The sequence below is a fragment of the Denticeps clupeoides genome, chromosome 6, assembly GCF_900700375.1.
Source record: "Denticeps clupeoides chromosome 6, fDenClu1.1, whole genome shotgun sequence".
Lineage (NCBI taxonomy): Eukaryota > Metazoa > Chordata > Actinopteri > Clupeiformes > Denticipitidae > Denticeps > Denticeps clupeoides.
Window position 1 is genome coordinate 17,523,818 of NC_041712.1, and position 24,244 is coordinate 17,548,061.

General features: G+C 41.0%; 1 protein-coding gene across 2 annotated transcripts in view; it reads right to left on the reverse strand.

The window, feature by feature from the left end:
* Positions 1–5,487: 5,487 nt before the first annotated feature.
* fstl4 (follistatin-like 4) overlaps positions 5,488–24,244 on the reverse strand; it is a 116,243-nt gene continuing 97,486 nt past the window's right edge. For both annotated transcript variants that reach the window (XM_028984667.1, XM_028984666.1), the window contains 9 exons: positions 22,683–22,803; positions 20,545–20,706; positions 18,916–19,050; positions 18,285–18,311; positions 16,180–16,298; positions 15,477–15,626; positions 14,711–14,818; positions 9,626–9,735; positions 5,488–9,466 (listed from right to left, as the gene is read on the reverse strand). In XM_028984667.1, the coding sequence (XP_028840500.1) occupies positions 8,761–9,466; positions 9,626–9,735; positions 14,711–14,818; positions 15,477–15,626; positions 16,180–16,298; positions 18,285–18,311; positions 18,916–19,050; positions 20,545–20,706; positions 22,683–22,803 (1,638 nt within the window). In that variant the 3' untranslated portion in view covers positions 5,488–8,760. The remainder of the gene's footprint in view (positions 9,467–9,625; positions 9,736–14,710; positions 14,819–15,476; positions 15,627–16,179; positions 16,299–18,284; positions 18,312–18,915; positions 19,051–20,544; positions 20,707–22,682; positions 22,804–24,244) is intronic.

Genomic DNA, 24,244 nt, shown 5'->3' on the forward strand with positions numbered 1-24,244 from the left:
CCTAACGGGTAAGGACAAGCAGACCCATAATCAGAAGGTCGTGGGTTTGAATCTCGTGCTGCCAAGGTGCAACTGAGGTGCCACTGAGCAAAGCACCGTCCCCACACACTGCTCCCCGGGCGCCTGTCATGGCTGCCCACTGCTCAGGCTTGATGGGTTAAAACCAGAGGACACATTTCGTTGTGTCATTGTGTGCTGTGATGTGTTTCACAATGACAATAACTTCACTTCTCTTCACTAAAATAGTCCTTCTGACTGCTTTTCACATGCAAAAAACGACTCAGTGCCTTAATGAGAAGACTTACAATGGTTAGTATGTCTGCAATAGGCACCCATACAGTATAGTAAACTTGGTGTTTCCTATGGTGCCCGTGGGTACCTTTTAGACTAGAATACCTTAAAGTGGATGTACAACCATGTAGCATACACTTACTTTATCTCTTCACTAGAGAAGCATCCCTTCAGTGCATCCAACAGATCTGTTCTACTTGGTGGCCCTCCTGTGGAGATCATTATTATTATTCATTCATTTCTTGTTTTCTCATTTTACTGAAAAGTAGATTAGGGGGGTCAAATGTACTGTGGGGTCTTTTATATCAGTATATTTATATATTTATACTTTAGTGGCACGTACAGAACTATCAACACAGAGCAAGAAGTTCAAGTGCTCTGAAATCTTTTATCAAAATGGCAACTGACATGGACTTGGTGGAAACACTAACCCTAAAATTAACCCTAAATTGGCTTTGGATCCTGGGTGTGACACCATTCTCATGATCTTGTTGAAGAAGCCATATGAAGCTTGTCTCAAGTCAGCATGTCTCTAACAATTAGTGCAAGTCAAGGCGTTCACATGAATCTTCCCTCTGTTTACACATCTGTGCTGGGAAAACTGTGGCAGGTGAAGACATCTTTGTTCAGGTGAAGTTGTGTGAACACGACTTTTCAAGATGTCAGCTTGAATGTTAGCACTTTTTACAGGGGAAATGATTTATTAGCCTCCCCAAACTTGCTGCAACAAGGAAACATGGATTTACTGTGTATTTCTGCTGCACCTGATTGCAGGTGGACACAAACGTACCTTGTGAAACAGGGCTTTGTTGTGCAGATTGTGTCACGCAGAGCATTTTCTTAACCATCTGCATCCACTGTCTGTGCTGAGAGGCAAGAATGCACAAAGTAAATCTTTGAAGGGCCTGATGCCAGGAAGCATAATATGAATCTCCGGTCTGTTGTTAGAACTGCTGGTTGAGGGTCTCCGAGAGCACTTTTAAACCACTTAAGCCAAATGTTTCATCAGATTATGCCGAGAGAAGCACAGCTCTTCTGTCACGCAGGGGCACTTCCAGCATCTATTACCATCACCACCAAAATACACTTTAGAGACGCTTTGTCATGTACACTATGGCAATGTGGATGGTTTTGTGAAGAGTGACAGGTGTGAATGAATTGTTTGAAATTGTAGGTGTTTTTGAAGGAAAAAGAAAGCCATGGCTGACAGAGTTTTAGTACCCACTAATGATAGTCATTACGCCCGAGGAATCATTTCAGATTCTGAATGTTGAAAAAAGGCCGGTGAGCAAAATTCACAAGATCATTCAATTCACTGATTTTTGAAAACTGCCAAGAATTTAAAAAGTACTCTAAACCCAGGATAATGAACCCATGAGCTTTAACTGGCTGGCATAAGTAGAATGTATAAGATTGTCCGAGTCAGTTGAATTCTGTACAGACCACCATTGGGCTCTTAATTTGACTTGCTTATTCATCCTCCATTATCAAGGTATGGTGTTGAAGGTGAACTATATAACTGAGGTAGGTGATTTCTTCGGTGAATCTTCCTTACTCATTATAATGATAATTTAACACCCTAGCCCTAGTAGCGATGCGAGTGCGAGTGCAGGTGAATAGGCATGTAGCGTGCCCATGATGCAACACATGTTTCAAAAGCTCAGGCAATTCTAAAATTTCCAGGTCTCAAAAAGAGGACATGTCCTGGTCAAACATTCACCCAATTTTAGGACATATTTGAAAGGTGAAATTATGATAAAGATTCCTGTCCTCAGTCCATCTGTGTTTGACTTAACCAGATCAAGGTTGAGGGAGGTATTCTGTGAGACAGGCCATTGAAGGGTGAACTATTGCACTAATCAAAGCACAAAGCACAAAAAACAAAGCAGTTCTATATCCACTCAAATTTGAATTACAAATGGTGCCATTAGATCTGATGGGTATACTGTTAGAAGAACGTTCATCTGCACGTGGCAGTGTTGAGGCTGATTGGGTCGAAGGCTTCTCTTCATTATTCTCTTATTCAGTCTTCTCATAATTTCCCTCCTGGCAATTAATTGGGGCTGACAATTTGCCTTAAGTGGCTGTCAGTTGAAAGTCCATCCGATTTAGCTTAAACCTCCGCTCATTTCCTGCTTTGGCGGCAACTCATGCATCAAGTCAATGCGCTGTGACTGGGCGCTGGCAGAGGGGGAGTGAGGGGGTCAGGGTTTTTAATCTGTGGTCATGCCCACCGGGACGTCGCTATGCAACACCGAACCAGTGGCGGGACGGGATTGTATTTTATGAAACTTTTGGGCTGCACAGTTTTACTTCCTCTTTCTTCTCACCTTTCCCTCTTATTTTCTATTTCCTTTAATATATATGTATATCAGTTTTATTGCTCTCTGTTAATCAACTGTATATTTTTATGTTTCTTAACGAAGCACTTAAACTTTGCCGCTAACGGAGTGCCATAAAACTGACGTCTAGCATTATTACTTTCTAATAGTTTTTATCCACCAGGCCTCTTCTGCTCCCACATCTGGGGTAAATGCCACCCTGTCAGCAGAGCTGCTTAGTAATGTGTTCATCTGCAGCCTTTAAGGCTGCCAGAGCTGCACAAATTTCCTCTCAGTACTCATTTGCACAGACATCCTTGTTGGTGGGGAAAGGCTGCATTACGAGGGATAAGATGATTAGAAACCAGCCATCCATCAGGTCTTGTTAAAAAGAAAATAAGGAAGTGAATGACATTCTTTTCAAATTTTTACCTTTCAATGTTGAAGTGCATTGTTTCTGCAACAATTTTTGGCACACCTTGTTCAGATTATTAATTTTATGCTTCATATCTCATACTTTAATTGAAATAAAATATTGTTACTTGAAATGAAATTATTATTTTTGTTCTGTTCTTATTGATATATTTTTTATAAAAATTGTAATTGGTAAAGCTATGTAAGTCTATACTTTATTATTGTCTTTTTCTAAGGTCTTAGTCAATTTTAGTATTGATTAAAATGGAGCCAAGTACTAGTGAGATGTGGAGCTTAATGACGATATAATGCACCATTAGTCAACTTTCTGCTCCTGCTTAATGGGCAAATGCACAATTATTATTTATATTATATCTAATAACGTTGCTCTGTGATGCATCAACACACATTTTATAATTATAAACACTTGCACGTCAAATCTGTGAATGACTGAGAGTGAGAGATTATGGGAATGCTGTGATGCTCAACGTATTGTGTTGCAGACATATTTACTTAAGTTAGCCTGCTATTCAGCTGGCAGTGGTCTGATACATCTCATATATCTTTGTAACTTAAAATGTGATTATTGCATTATTAAGAAGTAAAACTAAAGTAAAGATCCTGTTCTAACCTCATTCCAATTGTTGTGATGGTACAGGGAGAGGCAGTCATCACATGGAACAGTAAGCCCTATTGGTACCCAGTCTGTACCAGCTGCTCAATTTATAATGTGCTTCAGTTCTGATGCAACATTAGATCTCCCTCTATATCATGCTTCATGATGTCTAATTACTCATTCTTTACTCCTGATTATAACTGAAATAGTGTTGTGTTTACTAGGAGTCAAATGTTTAATGTGACTTTGCACATTAGGTGGACGTGGTCAGCTTTCTGGGGAAATTCTGCCCTCTATCAGATGTTCTGTAAATTCACCAGTATCTATTTGATTTGGTGCCAGTGAAAACACTAGGTTTGTAACTGGTCAATACCATAACATAGACTTTGTAATTGAAGGAGTTAACTATTCAAAACATAACTCTAGAGTGTAAAAAAGGCCAGTCAGTAAAAGATCCCTTCAGAGAGATGAGTAGTCACACAAATATTTCAATTCATTCAAAGTACTTCCCATATATGACAGTAAATGCTGTGAAGTGAGCCCTCTTCATTTGTGATTGTTGTGAGGGAAAGCAAGACACTGTCCCTGCACATCAGTCCGATCTCTTCTTAATGGCATTTGCTTTATTTTTAATAATATTCAATATTTCCAAGCGAGCTCATCCCAAATTATTTTCTAATGACATCTACAGAGCGGCCTGATGCAATTTCAGCTCTGGTGTCAGAAAGACATGCGTTTCTAATCGCATCTCCCACCATGACCAGCAGGAAACCGACGGTCGCACAATGATGATGTGTTCCACTCTGGGCTCAGTGGCATCTCCCCCACATCTCCATAAGCGTGGTGCTCTTCTAGGCACGTTGAACAGGACACACTGGCAGATGTCTTCTGTCACAGAAAGCATTAATCAATGTCACAAATTAGTGTGTGCGAGCAGGGAAAGGGATGCAGTCAAGCGGTCTTTTCTGGAGACCCTCCAGATTTCACACACAATACTATTGCATTATTTGTGTTATTTACTGTCCAGTTGCTGAAAATAAAGAGGGGTGTCCAAATGAAGATGTCAATCATTATGATTAATTTCTAACGCATTCAAATAAATGAACACAGCTGTGTGAATGGAGACGGACCGATTTCTTGCCAGTTCAGATGATCTTTACCTACAGAGTGGAGATGCAGGGAGGCCAGATTTAAACACACACAGTACCACGTGATGCATTTTTAGGCACATCATCCAAAGTCATGGTATAATGTAATCAAGCATTATAAGTTTTTTTCAATTTATTAATTCACAATTAATTCATACCAAATTAGTTGTTTTAATTGATTGAGCTTCCTAATGATAACACTGTAATTTCTACAAATGATATTGATAAAAACAGAATGGCAATAGTGATTAAAACGGATTCCTGTTGATTGGTTGTCATTGATTAAGTAGAACAGCCCCACATGGCTGGCCCGTACCGAGCTGTCCGATGGTGTTACGTAAGACTGACGCTGACAGTGCGGGGTATCGACATCACGTCTTGAATACATGAGCTCCACCATGTTTGGAAATAATGGCTCTGGCTTTGCGGGCCTGTTGAGCAGCACTAGATTTTGGAGGTAACCCATCTCAGTGGAGCTGAAGACCAAAACATTGCCTTACTCAGCACTCTGTGTACGAATCCAAATTCACTACCATTTAAGCATTCAAGCTGACAGCCAAGGTCAAGGTGCCGAGGTCAAATTAGATTCCAGTTTTTTTAATGATATAATGGAATCATTAAAAATAAAATGACAAAAAGGTACTGAAGGTAAAAAAATATCAGGGTACTGAAGGTAAAAAATATCAAAAAACATTTGTGGGTTTGTGTTTTTTATTGAAAAATGAAGTTAAAGCAACATCCCAGGAAACACCACAACCATACAGTATACTTCTGTCCGAGAAAAGGTTTTTTACAGAAAATGCTAACACATTACAGCTGAATCAGGGGAGTTTCTTCAGATGAGAAGAAGCAAAGACATTTCTTCAGTACATTTCAAGGAGGGTGATCATTGTCCAATGGAATATTCAGGTTCACACAACTTTGAGTCAACACGGTTGTAGGTTTCACGGGTGAACTGTACAGTGAAAACATAAAGAAAGAGAGGAAATTGGTAACATGCCCTGTGGGAGCACTGGGGTTCATAAAACTAGCTGTTTTGTTACTTTAACTCTCTGAAACACGAAGACAACCATGGAAAAATGGTGGTTTGTGATGGTGAGGGGGTGGTTATAAAACTCAGTTGAGTCATCAACCACTCTTTATGGACTTAATATATTGCAAAAAATGCACTCTTTATAGAAAACCATGGAGCCCAGTTGACACACATATGAGTACAACAGTTATTGCCTTCATGATGAGAATGTGTTGCATAGAGAAAGTGCAGCACAACAGACAGCTAAAAGCCTTTAAAGGTTTCCTACATGATTTAATAGTTTCCTGGAATATGAGTTCCGTCTGTCAGACCAGGGTCCAATATGTTACCTAAAAGATACGGTTTACTCCAGGGAATTAATGGCACCTACTCCATATTTTAATACATGGCCACCCAAGCACATTCAATTGAGATATGATTGGAGGTTGAGCAAAATTATCTAAAAACATATTCCCCTCCTTTTAGAAACATGAGGTTGCTCTTGATTTGACTTTTTTCAGTTCCATGACTGAAACATTGAAAATAACACATTGTACATTTGCATATGAGGTTTGTCAAATATTTGTTAATGAACACTGAGTAATATATGTATAATTTATTGTGTAGTTCCTAATTGTAGATGGGAAAATCTCCATTTAGGGCACTATTTTTAAACTGGCTCTTGGTGCAGCACTCAGCATTAGACTTGTGCAAGGTCAAGAACTTCCTCAGGGATTAAAATAATAGATGAAACCAAGAAAAATATGTTTTTAAACAATGTTTTGCATGTGACATACACAATGAAGAAGTAGCATAAGTGAGAGTTGTCAATTATCAGGCCCTGACCATCTTAAACTCTGTTTATAAGACATCATTAAAGACTGAGTTTTGAGTGAAATAGTTTCTCAAGATACAGATAATTACCAAGTGGTTTCTAGTTATCTATTTGTGTTATCCTGAGGTGCGCCCTTGACCTTAAATTAACGAACGAGACCCATCCTTAGTGCATAGAGCTAATTTGAAAATAGTGGCCTTAGTCTCATTTTAGTAGTAAGAGTAAAAGAAGTAGTAGTAAAAAGGACGTGTTTTGGCAAATCCTGACAGATAAATCAGATGCTGGTAGCCCTACTGTCTGGAGGTGTTCATCATTGGATGGTTCACAGAACATGATTAACTTGACTTGGAGCGGCGCTGCTCTTCACTGTGTAAGAGAAAAAAAAACATGGCTTTGAAAAGGCAATGAACACATAATGAAGACAAATGGGCATCGAACGTCATTTGGAGGCGACTTCTAAACTTTCACTGTCTGCTTGTGCCAGGCCTGGCATTTAAATGTTATGCTGTTATGTGAGACGGTGAACTAAAAACACACACACCCAGAAAAAAAAAATAAATACATCTTAAAAATACTCAAATTGCAGAGCCAGCAGCTACTGCATTCAAATTTATATTCCAGTAGAACAATTTTGAGAGTTATATATCAACATCTGTTTATATTTGTTCAGTAAATCAGAATCTGAATATACATTTTAATCCAAAACAATTTGTTGTGTGACACAGCTTCACATTTTTATTTGGTTTTATTCATAGTTTTTTTTACAAAGCATTTCCCTCATAAACCAGAACACACAAAACCTCATAAATAAATCTTTACATATATCTTTTTACTGTAGTCTAACAGGGAAAGCTGACCTAAAACAGTGACTCTAATGGCTACACATGGACAATTCTCCTCGTCTGTTGGATTTCTGTGCCAAAGGATGTTCTAATTCAAGAAACACATTTGACTCAGACTTGCCAGGAAAGGTAATGTCTGCCTTTTGGCTTTCCCTCTCCATTATTCCCGAAGACCGATCATTCCTATTAGAGCCTCTTACTTCCCTCTGCTCAATGCTTCCCTTTAATGAAGCAGAACATTTCTGCCAGTGAGCGACATGAAAAATAAAAATATACTTTCTGACCTCGGTGCACCAATGCTCTCAGGCTCTTCTATTAGAGAAAGCACAGACTGTCTTGGCAGCTGGGCCAGGAGGGGGAGTGCAGTTATGCTGAGTGTACCTCATCCCCCAAAAGCTCTCAGTCTAAGAGCCACAACTCCACCGTATACGGACAACCCACACCACTTCACACTAAGTGGATTCTGAGATGCACAGTGGGTCAGATGAGGAACTGCTTTTTGATCACTCTATAATGTAAGTACCGTGCAAAGGGAAATATGCATTTCACTTTTATTTTTTAACAAAAACAAGCAAATAGGTAACATTGTGATCTCATCCAGTGTACCTGGAGCTGGAAAATGAGTGATCTTTGGAAAGTGAATTCAACTAAGAGCACAACACGCGTGAGACCAGCTAGCCTGATCTGATCCTATAGGTTGGAAATATACAAGCAGAAGGAGACACCACGACTCGTAAGAAGGCCTATAACAGAGGGTCATGAACACAGGAATGAATCACAGATGCTTTACGATCGACAGGCTTCTTATAGTGACTATTTGCAGCACATAGTGAATCTCGAAATAATCAAAATGAAAAGAACAAAAAGGCAAAAAATGAACAGACTGAGTCTAAAAAAGTTAGCATTTGTGCATAGTTCATTTTCAAAAAAAAAAAAAAAAATGCCATCAGCATCAGCTACCCTCTCACCTGTAAGAAACACTTTCTGCTGTGTTACAAGAAGTGCAATCATCTACATTTTCTCTGTATTCAAGTACACATAGATCACTGTTGCACTCGTGGATATTGTCACCTTGTCCCAATAGAAATATCTTTTATATATGTTTTATATATGTTTTTTTCTCTTCAATTATTCAGATTTTTTTGTACTTTCACAACAGTAACCCGACACACATGGTTCTTGCCTCTGGCTCAGTTCTTGGCTTGAGTCCTCGTACGTCTCTTTAAAGTCTGGTGCTTGTTTTTTGTTGTTTTCTTCTGTTCGCCTGTTCAGATCCGTACCTCATACCTCTCCCACCCACACCACAGTGTTCCCCCGCTTGATGTCTGACACCTCGCAGTGCAGGCCGCTTTGTTTGCCGTTCAGGACGAAGAGCGACTCTGCCGACGGCGTCACCAGATACTGTCCGAACAGCCCGCTGGACACCACCACGCGGTTTGCTCCGCTCCAGGGCCAGCTGAGCGGGGGCAGCGGCTCCTTTAGGTTCCCAAAGACTTCTCTCTGGCCTGAGGACAGGTCGGAGAACATCAGGTCTGTGCCTTGGGCCGAGGTGGCCACCACAGAGTACTGGTTGGACTCGGTGAAGGAGTGCTGGAACACTAGGTCGGAGACCTGCTGGAGGGGCGTGTCCAGCTCCCAGGTAAGATTCAGCTCACCTTGGAACGAAAGCGTTTGGATCCGGATCTTTCCACTTTGGTCATCCGGGGTCACAATGTACCGGCCATCCGGAGAAACGTATGGTTGCCCAGTCACGTCCATGTTATAGCCAATAACGGTGTCGGTGACGCTGTCAATGATCAGCTGCGGCGTGGGCGTGGTCCGATTGCGGCTCTGGCACTGGATGAAGTAGTAGCCACTCAAGTGTGTGTAGGCCATGCTCACTGGCACACAGCTGTAGTTCTTCAGACTGATGCTCTTGACACGACGAAAGGTCTCCAGGTCAATTTTATGCACCGCAGGTTCAGATTTTAAGAAGACAAACCCAAACCTGCGATGACAAAGGTGACAAAAAAAGGTTAATTGTCTTTTCAGTCATTGAGTTACGTTAACAATTTCATTAAAATTGTAATTTGCTCATTTCTTCTCGCGTGCAGGATTACTTTGATGGTTTTGTCTAAGGTCATGGGTGCCTGGTGGCGGCTCGTACCTCACGTGTGTGATGATGAGGTTGGTGGGGGGCAGGAAGAAGTTGTCCACCCGCTGGAACTGTGTACGAACGACTCGATGTGTCTCTCCCACGCTGGCCTGTGAGATGACCTGCAAAGGAACAAAGCACACTTTAAACCAGAGCAGCTGCAAGCAAAACGCAACAAACTTTCAGCCTAAAGTCAAGGAATAAAGACCCTCTAATTCAAAAGGAAAATTTGCCTAATGTCACAATAGCTTTCCTTATCCTGCTAAAATGGTTTCAATGCAAATCAGGACTTATCCTGGGTTCACCAACGCAGCAAGTCCAGAAACAGGGCTAAGACACCGCTTAAAAAATAAAGAAAGATCAATTATACTTCAAATCTTTATAATAACTTACCATTTTGCAAATATATTAGACATAAATAAATAGGGGCAGTGGTGGCCTTGCAGTTAAGGAAGCGCCCGCAGTAATCAGAAAGTTGCCGGTTCAAATCCCAATCTGCCAAGGTGCCACTGAGGTGCCGCTGAGCAAAACACCGTCCCCACACACTGCTCCCCGGGTCCCTGTCATGGCTGCCCACTGCTCACTAAGGGTGATGGTTAAATGCAGAGGAAACATTTTGTTGTGTGCACAAGTGTGCTGTGCACAATAACAATCACTCCACTTTCAATTTTGTCAAAGGTCACTCTGTATCACTGTATGCACCTGTTAATACCCGTATTTCAACAAAACACTGTACATACCCCTATAATTATCCCATAATTTCCTTCATTCTCTGCACATAAATGTAGCCATAATTACATTTTAAAGGCTATCTGGATTTCACTGCCTTGAACTTGTGACATGTGTAGTGACATTCATCTAGTCAAGTCAGCTTTATTTCTAAAGCACTTTAACAGCAGTTCCACTGCACCAAAGTGCTGTTCAGGCACAAAAGGACACACAGATATACATATACACAGATATACAGAAGAGCACTGTAAAATACATTGACGGTTGAAGCAAATAGGGACTAAACAAACAAACAAACAAACAAACTAACTAACTAACTAACTAACTAACTAACTAAATAAATAAATAAATAAATAAATAAAGGGGGATTAAACCTTTAAAATCTTTAAAAGTTTATAAAAGTTAGGGAACTGAAGAGGACAAAATAAAAACACATTGAGGGAAAACTTTAAAAGTCTGGGAAAGCTAAAGAATACAGATGAGTTTTCTCGCATGGATTTAAAAGCAGAGGTTGTAGGGGCAAATTTAATGTAGCTGGTTCCACAGGCAGGGCCCAGCAATTGCGAAGGCTCTGTCACCTTTCTGCTTAAGGCAAGATCGGGGGACGTGGAGGAGGGCGTTGTCGCTTGATCTTAAGGATCTAGGAGTTCGCTGAAAATGAACAAGATCTGTTATGTAGGGTGGGGCCTGTTCATTTGAAAAGTGGTGTCTTACATTCACAGTTGTAAAACCATGGAGAGTAAAGTAAAAAACTCTCTCTCTACACATAAAAGGACTGTATTCAAACCACTCAAATCTGATATTACCTGGCAGAAAGAGGCATGGCACAATAGAGGTTAACAGTTTCTAATTTATTAACACTAGTAAATTATTATTGCAGTTACATGTGAATATTGTATGTAAAAAAGGTACCAAAGTTACAGAGAAAACCCAAATTAAGAGAAAGGAGAAAAGATAGACAAAGAGAGAGAAAAGCCATGAGAAAGACATTAGAAAAATTGGTAAAATAGGAAAGTCTCATGTACTGATGGGAAAATTTCCCTCAGCTCCAAATAGAAAAGAAAGTGGAACTCCCCTGACCACAAGTGAACAATCCTTTATACATTTTACCCACAGGAAGTTATCACAGACCAATCAGAATATGTTGTTTCTGACGTCACGCCCCCAGTGTTTCCCGTCTGGGGAAGACAAAGAGAGCAGGCGATCCCGACGGCCAGCGCCTCGCACCTTTGGCTCAGGGGAGGGCTGCCAAATGCTGCAATGCCGTCCGACAAAGACATGGAAAACGGAGGTGTTGAACCTCCCGCAAAACAAAAGCTCAGAAACGCCATGGCCCTGCGACGTCCCATCTTACACAGTCTCCATAGCATAAGCATAGAGAAACATTAGAAACACCATGGCTTGGCCTGGGCAATCACAAAACTGCACAAACAACATTGCATAGCAAGACTTTTGCAGCTGTTTTGCAACTGTTGTGACGCCCCGTGGCAGAGTATGTGTGTGTTCTGTCTCTCTCTCTCTCTTTGTCTTTCTGTCTCTCTCTCTCTCTCTCTCTCTCTGTAATGTTGCAGGGTGGCTCCTCATCAGCCCATTCTTGGACTCCTCCCCCTTCCTGCCATGATTGGTGGGCTGTATTAAGGAAGAGGACTCAAAATGGCATCTGCTTTGGGCCAAGAGGAGAGGGGTGTTGTTGGTGTTATTTATGCATTGTTTTTAGCAACATGTGTGCAAAGAATTGTTTATTCATTATGTATTCAAAGAGTATTTAATGAACAGTGTACAGCGCATTACTTACAATTAATTAAGGAGCAAGAATTACCAAACAGAATGTGCATGAAATGTGTTTTCTGAATGAACTGAATGAATTAAATTTTTATTCCTTTTCAAAACAGCAAATACAGAGTGAACAGAGAGTTGACACTAAAAACAAACGTTCCTGAGGCAGATCACATAAAACCCGACGCAGACAGACTCCTTAATTGCTGCAGTTATGAGAAGCAGCTCTACCCACACTGCTCCCAGACGCAGGCGCTTGTCCTGCTCGTGTGATGCGCGGTGATACGGATGTTATCTGCGGTGTGTCACAGGCCCACAGGACCCACGGTGATTTATCTGATCTCACACGGGAACCAGTGATGTTCTCGAGGCCCGCTCCCACCTCACCGTGACAAATGCTTAATCACACCCTGCGCATTATTCGGTCACTGCTCTGGGCTGCGGCTCTGTTTACGTGCCCGGTGCAGGGCCCATACATCAGAGCGGTCCTGTAAAGGGTCAAATTATAACTGATTTTTCTCTTGTCTCTGACAGAGCACCAACAGGACAAGAATAGCATGTTCTCTTTTACTACAAAAATAGCCATACCAGACACTGTTTTTTTTTTTTTTTAAGTAATAATACAAAAGAAAGCCTTTTCCAGGTCCTGCAGCTTCTTTTAATGACATTTTGCTGTCAGCTGGGGTGGACCAGGGTACAAGAGCAGACAGAAATCTTTCCTCAGAGGCCCATTGCCGCCACTGTAAAGCTCAGTGTAACTCCAACCCAATATCAGCTGCTTAAGTGATTCATGCAGTTCACATCAAATGCCTGCAACTTGAGCCCTAGTCTCTTATTTAAACGCTTCCAGTCCCTTCTCTTCTTTTCTGTGTGTGTTTCAGAATGTTCTGCTGACGCAGAATCAAATGTTGTGTAATTACACACCAACAAGATTACAGAGCGGTTCTGGCTGACACTGTAATTTGGCCATAATGTGGAATTAACTTATAACACACACATAGATAAACACCAATTATGAATTCACTGTAACACAAAGCAGAGGCGTGTCGTACAGAAACAATGAACAATGAGATATTTTCATTATTAGGTAGAATTATGCTTAATTGCTTAAGATAACCTTTTCCTTGGCTTCATGCTCTCTTTGAATACTTGTGTGTAGTAGAAACAACTGTACATTTGTCTGCAGCATTTCGGTAGCTTTCTCGCTGAGCAAGGGTGACTGCTTTTGAATGTGGTTTTCAGCAGGCCTGTACTGCACTGTTCCGGCCCACAGTCAACCCGGGCAGGGGATCATAGGTACAACATAACTAGCGTGGTGAGACTGTAGTCACGCACTGCTGGGGTTTGTCGAAATGGCACACGGTGCCCCCTGAGTAGTGTAATTTATTCAGGTTTATTACCGATCACCCAGATGCCAGTGAGTGACTCTGAGTATTGGCGTATCGGTGCACGCCGGACCACCTCAAACCCTAAACTATTGAACAGACTTCAGAACAGGAAGCGCAGCGCACCTCGCTGGCTCTGTGATTTATTCAAGCCGCATTTCTTAATCGCAGGAGAAGTAAATCATCGGCGCAATCAGCAGCCTGCTTGAATCGTGCACCCTGTTGATGAGGCTAAACGCATGTGCCGAGTGCATCGTGGTTAAACCGCGGGCGAGGATAATTCACACGCTGTTTTGTTTAACTAATGAATTTGCCACGCGTGGCTTTCCGACGCCTCGAATGCGGATATTGAGCTATTAAAACTGATAAAGATGTTCGACATCACAATCCCTGCGTCTCGCAGAACCTGAAATTGAGATGAGTTCTCAAACACCCAGGTCAATTATGCGCCACCCAAAGGATAATAGCATTATCGGTCCATTTATTTGAGCTGGGATCCATATGCCCTCCAGTCTATTGTGTGGTTAAAAATTAAAATAGCTTTTTAGCATCTTTGAGTCATTCATGCCCTGTGCTGTAATTACTCATTATTATTACAAAATCACACTGGCGAGACGTGTAAAACAAGCAGTGGGAATTTTCCACAGTTTCAAACAGAAATCAAAGGTGTGGGTGAATAAAAACCCGCTTTATTTAAATATGTATAGATCGAGAGGACGAGTATGAATGCATTAGTGTAACACAATGAACAGACACCTGACACCAGCCGAAATAGTGTCCCCTGTTAATAAGACGGCCCCCACTTTGCCACAATGGCCACCCAGGCAGCGCAGCTCGCCAGACTCTTTTTATTATGGGATTGTGCCTCGTGAGGAGCAGAGGATAATAAATGCCGTCCCTGTCACGCCCGCTCGATAATTCCCAACGCAGCGTGGTGAGGCTGGGCCGCTCTGCGCTGCCTGCATGCACTCAGCAGCCCAAGCCCATTCAATCCCAGAGGCCCCTGGGGCAGAGGAAGCCCATCCACACCTACCACCATTCTAAACTTATGAGGTGCCAAACACATTGTGTCCTCGGGGCATTCAGCACATGGCCTGTCTTTACTGTAGCCTCGGCAGCGCAGGCTTTAAAAATATATCTGTTCACACAGGCTGAGGTGTGAGCACATACACACACACCTACATGCACAGATCTGGTTCTCACTCACCTGCAAGGTGGAATGGGACCTCTGCAGGTCTCCCCAGCTCAGAACCCACACCTGGTCATGGGACTTGTCATAGAAAAGCTTGACAGGAACGGGGTCGGTGTCCACTGCCTGTAGAGAGAAAAAGAGAGTGAGAGATGAACTGCAGGCATGGTGCTTTGTCAACAATGAAGAACATCACAAATCAATTATCTGCTCCTGCGGACGCAGCCTTGGTCCTGGCACGCCCGCAGTGATGCGCGACAGTGGGGCTGCTCCTTAATGGGAGGCCAACATCCTGCTCAGATACAGCATGTGCTGACAGGCCTTTGATTTTATGTCTGTCTGCATGTGTGTGTGAGAAAGAGAGCACAGGCCTCAGAGACAAGACTTTGACCCTTTGGATGTCATTCAAACATATGGTAGAGTCACAATGAATCAGATGCTTTTGTGTTTTGTGACAGATGACCAAGAACACTTTTTGTTAGACAATCAAAAAGATGCAGTTCAATACAATGAAGAAAAGTACTGAATAAAAAAATCTTAGGTAGCTTCTGAAAAACACAGAGATCACGGTTTTGTGCTGGGCCTTGTTTTTCTAATGTCCTCAGAATTTACATGAATAAACATAAAACAAGAAAGAAATACACAATTTTATGATGTTTCACTAATTTACATTGATAGGCGTGGATTTAAATAATCCAGAGCTGTCAATCATTGGTTGCCTTTCATTTAAACACACACTTTCCCTTATCAAAATGTTGTTTTGTAGGAGAAGATTAATACCAACCTGCACAACTTTCTGGGCTTGAATGTCGATGACCAGTAGCCGTTTCTGGAGGGGCTGTGTGACATAGACGTATCTGTCCCTGACGCTGACAGCTGATGACCACACACAACGCTGTGGCAAAATGCCTTCACTTTTAGGACACATCTCCTCCTGTGAAATGAGGATTACAAGAACAAGTTCAATTACAAAACAGTCACAGCATAGAACATTTACAGCATTTATCAAATGCCCTTATCCAGAGCGACTTGCAATCAGACCATGCTTTAGCATAGGATAGAATAGTACAATCTAAGTACAGAATAAATAGCGGCTAAGCAATGTTTATACATAGACCCAGCCACAATTAGATTACAGGTTATTCACTTAAAAAGAACCTACAGTTGTTGGATCCAATTCAAGTTCGCACACAAGCCAGAGAAAATAATGCTTACAGCACCAACACTCACACATGGCTTATTGAGTTATGATCGATCACAAATGCAATTACAGCCAACCGGTAAAACTTAAATCTCCCAGAGGAGCAGACGGCTCATCCAAGACACCTCAGGGCCAAATACAGGAGCTTCTGTCTGAATGATCTGGCTGGAGATGGTTATCATTAGGTTTTAGTGTTATCATTAGGTTCCATGCTTTGTTCTAAAACCTATTAGATATTTAGTGGTGGTGTGTTTTATTGTGTTGCTAATAGCATATTTGAACGTACATAGCTTGCCACAATCCTCTCTGTCCGCTTGATCTGTCGGCGGATCTCACACTCCCCCGGTTGAAGAATAGTGATGCCCTCATCGGAAAACACATAAAACATGTTCCCCACGCTCAACCCTGCAAGTAAAAATAAAGGATGAAAGGATGCTTAAATGTGATTGTAAAATGGTTAGAGATAAAATAACTCTCAGTAGGAACCAACACAACCCCAATATCAATACCACATAAAACAGGCCACCACCCACAGCCACAAACCGGAGTCCTCAATTACCACTTTGTATGGATTAGTCTTTGTATATTTATTCTATGTTTAAATGGAGAAATATTTTTCATATAACGAAATTATAACCTACTGGACATGAGAATCACATTGCTTTGCTGTACGTCAGAACAGAAGTGGTGGTCTGATGCAGAAATGCTATCACAGTAGATGGCACAAAATATAAGTGTTCGAATTAGTCTATAAAAAGTCATATTTAGTAACTATATTCTTTTTCAATTTATTTATATTCTGTATTCTTATATTCTTGCATGAGAATCTTATATCCAGGTAAGTGTGTTAACATTTATGCTACATTAATGCAACATTAAAGCAGTTTCCTCCAGACAGTGATACTGCATACCAGGGTATGTATACAGTACAGGCCAAAGGTTTGGACACACCTTCTCATTCAATGTTTTCTTTTATTTTCATGAACATTTACATTAGTAGATTCTCACTGAAGGCATCAAAACTATGAATGAACATATGTGGAGTTATGTACTTAACAAAAAGCGGAGACCTGGCCTCCACAGTCACCAAACCTGAACCCAATCGAGATGGTTTGGGGTGAGCTGGACCGCAGAGTGAAGGCAAAGGCCAACAAGTTCTAAACACCTCTGGGAACTCCTTCAAGACTGTTGGAAACCCAATTTCCGGTGACGTCCTCTTGAAGCTCATCAAGAGAATGCCAAGAGTGTGCAAAGCAGTAATCAGAGCAAAGGGCGGCTATTTTGAAGAAACTAGAATATAAAACGTGTTTTCAGATATTTTACCTTATTTTGTTAAGTACATAACTCCACATGTGTTCATTCATGGTTTTGATGCCTTCAGTGAGAATCTACCAAAGTAAATGGACATGAAAATAAAGAAAACACATTGAATGAGAAGGTGTGTTCAAACTTTTGGCCTGTACTGTATGTACCAAACTGGAGGAAGTTATACATCCATAGCCTACACTGAAGAAAGGCTTTATATAAATGCTTTATTATTCAATCAAAAATGAACATTTTCTAAACCCATCAGTATTGTGGTGAAATTACAGGCAGGGAGTCAAAGCACAAACCTAATAAATGCACAATAAATGCACAAATAAATACTCAATAAATGCATTGAGTTCAAACAAATGATATTTCATAATGTGTAAACGTAATCTGCCATCTGCCTGTGAACAAAAGCCGCTAATTGGACAAGACTGGACCGTAAGTTCAGCAGTAGATGCGGAGAAGTTGGAAGAACCATGTAAGCAGTATACAGCAATTTAAGATGCTGGTCATTATTTTTTGCTGGTCATTACTTATCTTAAGAGGTTGTTGCAATGAAACCTTATAAAGTCACCTAAACGGCTGTCACAATCAGTCCATTTCATGTGAGAGGGGAGAAAATGGATTTGATGGAGCCAAAAAAAAGAGAACAGAGAATGAGAGATGAAAGACATCGGTATTTGGCATTGTGGGTAATATGTACTTTGTTCTTTGTACTACCATAACCCCAAATTGTTTTTGACTTCATGAAATTACAGACCTTACCCCCTTTAAATCACACTCACAAGTATGTCTTGGAGCTCAGGTATTCTTTATAGATGCAAAACTCAAAAGCTGATCCCAAGCAGAATAAAACAGCATTGTGGTGATGATCACATCTACATGAGTTCCCAGGCAACCATCTATTTCTAAGGTCCTGCAGGAGTCAAACTAGGATTGCTTTTACACGTTTTACATTCACAGTTGGAAGAATTGACCAGATAAGGCACTTGACCTTGAAATACAGGCAAGAGATTCAAGGTATTGGTTTTATCATGGATGTTAAATGAAGATGACCATGGTGGAAATGTCGCTACGTACCTTCCTCCCGCCAGAGTATGTTGGCCACTGTAAGGACACGGCCAGCAGCAGTGATGAAAAAGAATAGAAAGAAGTGGACGTGTCATACACTCTTAGGACATTAGTTTTCTATTGCTTTGTATCCACACAAAAAAACTCATTCATTATGTGACTCAACAACTAAATAAGTTTTCTATGTCGCAAAAAATGAGTCAAGGATCTCTCCATTTTACAGCAGATTGTTATTTGATTTCATGCAGTTTTTTTTCACGTACAAGCCAATGATTTAGTTTATATAACCAAGACTTGTTCAGCATTTATTATTGAGTGAAAATTCAAAGAGTGAAAAAGAATGGGAAATATGAATGCAGTACACAGAAAAGCAGTATTTATTTCTAATTTTAGAGCACAAATTGAATCACCATGGAATCAAAATAAGGCAAAAATTATTCACATGAAATTGTTATAGTGATATGGAAGATCTCTAAACTGGTTTGGTAGATATGTTAGATCTTTTAGCCATTTATAGTACTGTATAAACAGCTTAATCGAGTATCCTCTGCTTACCCTCAAATTCTGGCAAATTCTTGGACCTTAAAACTACAAAAGTGGACCCCTAACTAACTAAAAACTTACATGTATTTGAACTTACATGTCTTACGTGCAGAATCCTCCACAAACAGAGAGGAGATGTCCTCATCCACGCCGACTTCATTTTTGGCGATGCAGGTGTAGGCGCCCGTGTCCTCATAGCGAACACTGTTGACGTGGAGCTCACTACCATTCGCTGTAAGAGAAAAGTAAACTGTGGTAAAAATCTGTGATACATGACTCGAACACCACAAAAGACACAATCCATTTATTTTCCATGAATTTTATATTTATAGAAGACCACACTTTTCCATACTGTTTATGAGCTCTGAGCTTAAGATGTGAGATGTCAAACTACATCTTACCTTACTAATCACTATTCTAATTTAAGGTTCCCCTGCTACACAACACTTTTAACAAGATTGTCAGAAATCTTGAGACTCCAGTAGCTTCTTCAGACTCTCGCCCCAGGCCTAGTTTCTCATCTGTGCAATAGAGAGGCTGTTTCTCTGTCCGTGCCGTGTGTATCTGACAGAAAAAAGCTCACCAGGACATGATAACATCCATAATGGCAGCATCGTTTCTCAGTTCTTTGCTATGTGTTACCTTGATCACAACCTCACAACCATTCACACCCATCCACACTACAGAAATCCTGTGTCATGTAGTGTCATGATAAGATCATGTGAAAGCCTCCTTCTCTCTCCCTATTCTCCTTCATCTTCACACTGTCTGTCCTCTTTGATCTGTCCTCTTGATCTCTGTCTATCCGTGCCTATAATGGTGACAGGATTCTAATGGAGAGCTTGCATGTCCTAGGCGGAATGTGGCTGTTCCGTCACATGCACGGGCATACACACAAACGCACAGCAAAGAAAATGCTCTGTAATCAGTTTTTTATGCATAGTAATAAACCATTTACAGGTCTTCTTTTTAATAACACTAACTACAAACAAAGATTTGAAAATGGGTGTCTGGAGTCACCTAGAGATGTCAAGACCTAACTTGTCAGAAAAAAGAACATGCTCAGAAATTAGACAAATAATTTTTTTTTTGTATAATATATAACCTAAAACTGGTTGACTGCTAAAGAGACAGACATTATGGATTGTTCTAAAGTCTCCTGATGTCCTGTTTAAGTGTGGTGAAACCTCAGTATACCTCTGTTACACATGTACTGTATACGTCACAGATTAACTAATCCGCCTCTAGTCTTCCACAATTGACATCATCTAAACCATGCTTTGAACCTTCACATTTATTGCTCCTCGGGGACTCTGGCCAAAACCTTCCCCTGTGCAACCACTGTTGTTTATGGTGAACAAATAAGTGCAAAGAGAATGCCTTCATCATCCCACTGAAGTCTCCTTAGTTTCAATGTGTGATGGTAATATCTGACTATTAGCACAGGTAATGAGCCACTTGAAACCCGTAAACTCTCCACCAATTCTTCTAATGAGCAATGCACTGTGAAGGAAGCTGAAAGGGAAGCTCCCTGGGAAATCTTCATTTCCAGTGGTCATTTCACTCCCCTCAGTTTGTTAATGGTTATTATGGCTGAGGGAATCACGTGATCATCTGAACCCCAACCACGTGATCAGCTGACCCAACAGCTAAGACTGACTGCAATATTGTATTCCCTGACAGATAAACTCTGTTGTCCACAGCATGAATCAGAGAGTCGACGTACCAAGGAGTGAAAGCTGCTTGGAGATCCTTGGCTGGAGGTCCATGCCATTCTTCAGCCAGGTGATTTTGGGATTGGGGATGCCGTCCGCGTGGCAGTAAAGGCTGGCGGCGACGCCGGGCTCCTGAGCCTGGGTCTCTGGGTACACTAGGATCACTGGGGGCACTGGCAAGAGAGAGGTGGACAGAGAACGCAAACAGAAAATAGGGGATCTGACACCGCTTTCTTTTTTCATGAAAATTGATATATGAAATTTTAATATCCATGTTTAATATCCATGTCATCCCATTGTGACATGAGAAAAGTGATGAGGCCATGGTCACCTGAGGCTGTGGAGAGAACATAAATGTGGAGAGACACACTGCTTATATTTGATGCGGCATCATTTTCATTACAACTGATAATATCATTATATCAGTTGATGATTGAATTTGAATTCCTCATTTTGATCTTTTGACATCTCCAAAAATGAGTTAACAGTGTCCTGTGCTGAACAATTGCTTAAATAAGCTTAGTAATGCAGCATTTTAATGATAAAATCCCAGTTTTTCCTCAGACACTTGGACCCTGCTGCACTGTGCAATCTGTTTGCAACAGAAAACATCCAATAAATCCAATAAAACTGAGGGTCTCTGTTGTGTTTACTTCATTTCCAGGTATGTTTCCTGGTTTATTTAAGCCAATGCAGCTGTCCGGTAATTGTGTGGAAAGAACAGAACCCATTTCCCTCCTCTTTTTACCTAGACTCCCCGGAGCAGCTGTATCGTTTTTCAATTAGCCAAAGTCCCAACAGACAAAACACAACAATCATGCCTATTGTCCCGGTTAATTGAAAATGTTTTTTCCAATTTTCCCTTTTTGCATATCTGTCAGCGGTGAAACAAAGCTCTGAAATTGGATTGTTATCTTTGATTTGATGCAGCACTCGTGCTTTTCCTGAGGTCCTCGATGAAGAGGAGGGGATGGTAATCACACCATTCAGCATGGGGTGGAAATAAAAAAATAAAGAGAGAGAGAGAGAGAAAACACTTATGCAAATGCTTTTCTGAAGCAATGCGCTTTGATAGCTGCAGACAGCATGCCCTTCTGTTTTTACTGCCACTGGCTATTCGATGTCGCTTAAACGGCCGGTCTGCTGAGAGGCTGAAATAATTGAGCGCGCCGCTATGAGCCTGCCAAACAGCCTACATTAGTCTTACTGATTCCCTGCGCCTGAACGCTGCTTACTCTGTCAGACATGTAGCAAAGTGTCACTCGGACGGTATCCATGGGAAAACTAAAAATGTGGGGAATATTAACTTAGAGAGACTTGTGCTTTGAGTGGAAGTTCAGTTATGCCAAGTGCAGAAACAATTTGACATGCAAAGGTGTCAGTGAGAAGTGCCACATTACAGAACAACATAAAAAAAGCTGTGACAATTGTACCTAATTGCTAAAGCGTTGAATAGATCAAGGCAGAGTCAGGGTAAACTTAAAGTTAATAAACCCAACATCACATAATACAATCAATACTTGTGTTCAATTCTGGAAGTATGAAAAGCTGCTGCTCCACTGCAGTCCCAATAATGAGAAAAGTGGTAATGGGTGGAATACTCTATTTGATTAAGTATTTTTAAAGGTCTCTTACAATCAAAATCAGCGTTTTCATACAACAAGGGGATAGCCTGCTTGGTAGTTTCCAAAGTAACCAAAATTCATTTCACAATTCACTGATTTACTTGACATGATCACAACTTCTCATAGTGTGCTTCATAAATGTTTTAATAATATTAGTTAAATGATGACCAGTTAAATGATGCCTGTATATTCAAATGCAGAATGGGCATTCAAGTCAAGGACAGCAAAAAGACCATCACCTTGACCTGAAACCTTGACTTTCACTTAATGAGGACATAACGAGGAGCTGTGAGGACTGATTTACTTGGCTGTTAATGCTAAGAATAATACAGCAGAAGCAGTAATGCAATCAGACCTGGAATGTGTTATAATCTAAAACATAGTCTATGAACTCACATGCAAAATAGTTCTCAAATTGCTCTGCACCATCATTCATTTAGCTGTCAGGTAGATAGCAAACTCTGACCGGTACTTTTGCCAGATATTTGGATAAAAATTTTGACCAATAAGAAAATGTTACTAACCATTCACCTGCAGTACATGGGTCTGGCTCAGCTCCTCGTATCCATACGCATGGCAGCTGTAGTTCCCCATGTGGATGGTTGTCACCTTCGTAATGTAGAGTGAGCCATCATCACCAAAGTCCTAATTGAACAAAAGGACAGGAGAAGAGAAGGGGGGGTTGTTGGGAACAAGACAGCAGGGAATCACTGGAAAGATAGACCATGAATCACTGCAGTCCCGGGTGAACGGGCACAGGGCACTCGAGCCCTGTCGTCACACTCATTCAGGCTGATAAATAGGAAGGGTTAAAAATATAACGAACATTAAGGTGATGAATGAGGCCAGTTGTTGTTTTTCGGGATGCTCGGCTCACTTGGGGTTTTAGTGCGGGCTTAAAAGGATTAAGACACTAAACAGCGCTGTCCTCAAATGAGGCTCCGAAGATGAGTGTACCTGCAAATTTATGCCCTGTAGTTTCAGATGATGGAGAAATGGCTTTCTGTATTTAATATGCGACTCAGGTATGAGGGTAAAAGTGCTCATCTGCACTCATTACTCAATGCAGTCATGTGTGTGTGTGTGTGTGTATGTGAAGGTGTGTGTTTAAACACTGTCTTGGTCATATGTCTTTTACTGAATCTGGCTGAGTAACAATAAAGAAACCTCTGACATTCATATGTTTTATACATATATATGCATTTTATTTTATTATATTTATCTTATGGCTATTAAAGTTATAGCACCAAGATATAGAATGAATACTTATGAAGACACTTAGGAATTGAGCCTGACGGAAGCCCCTGCCCCTTAAGTCAACAAACTGTAAATCTCCACTGAAAACATGAAGTGCCGTCTCTTATCCATAAGCGCTAATGAGAACACACAAAAATACGGTCGGATTTGCGGGGTGTGCCAACTTCAGCCACCTGAACCGTTGCCTACATACAATTTGTATGACAGCTGCAGACTCTTCAAATCAAAGGCTAGTTCATACATAATAATTAAAGCATGTGTTGGCCTAATTGTTATTTATTTGATTAGAATTGCGGATGAGGCTCATGAATAATGCATGCAATGTGGAGAAATTATTTTGCCATCGATAATCAAGCTTTTGATCTGGATTTTGGCCTGATAAGTGTTGGGTGGAGCTAAAGAGCCTGATTCTCAATCTTTCTCATCTCCCTCAAGCACTGCCCTCAACCTGAGAGCACTCAAACTTAAAAAAGAAAACACACACACACACACCATTACATTGGGGAGAATTTGCTATTCAGTGTGCAAAATGCCCCAATTTAGCTGTAGACAAATAGGTCTGCTGCAAGGCAAAGCACATTGCTGAACATGAGGTTAAAATAGAACATTGTTCGCATGGTGCCTCTCGGGCATTAAATTCTATCACGGCTTAATGTGGTGGTGGCTTATTGATTTTAAAAAGAACCAATTTTCATACTCAATGAGACAGCTACATGTGTAAATACAGTGTGATGCTATATTTAGACATTACGAAGGCAGCGTTGCTCTGCGTTCTAGAACACAACAAGGTAACATCATGCAGTTTCCAGAATGTGTGCTGCCTAGCCAG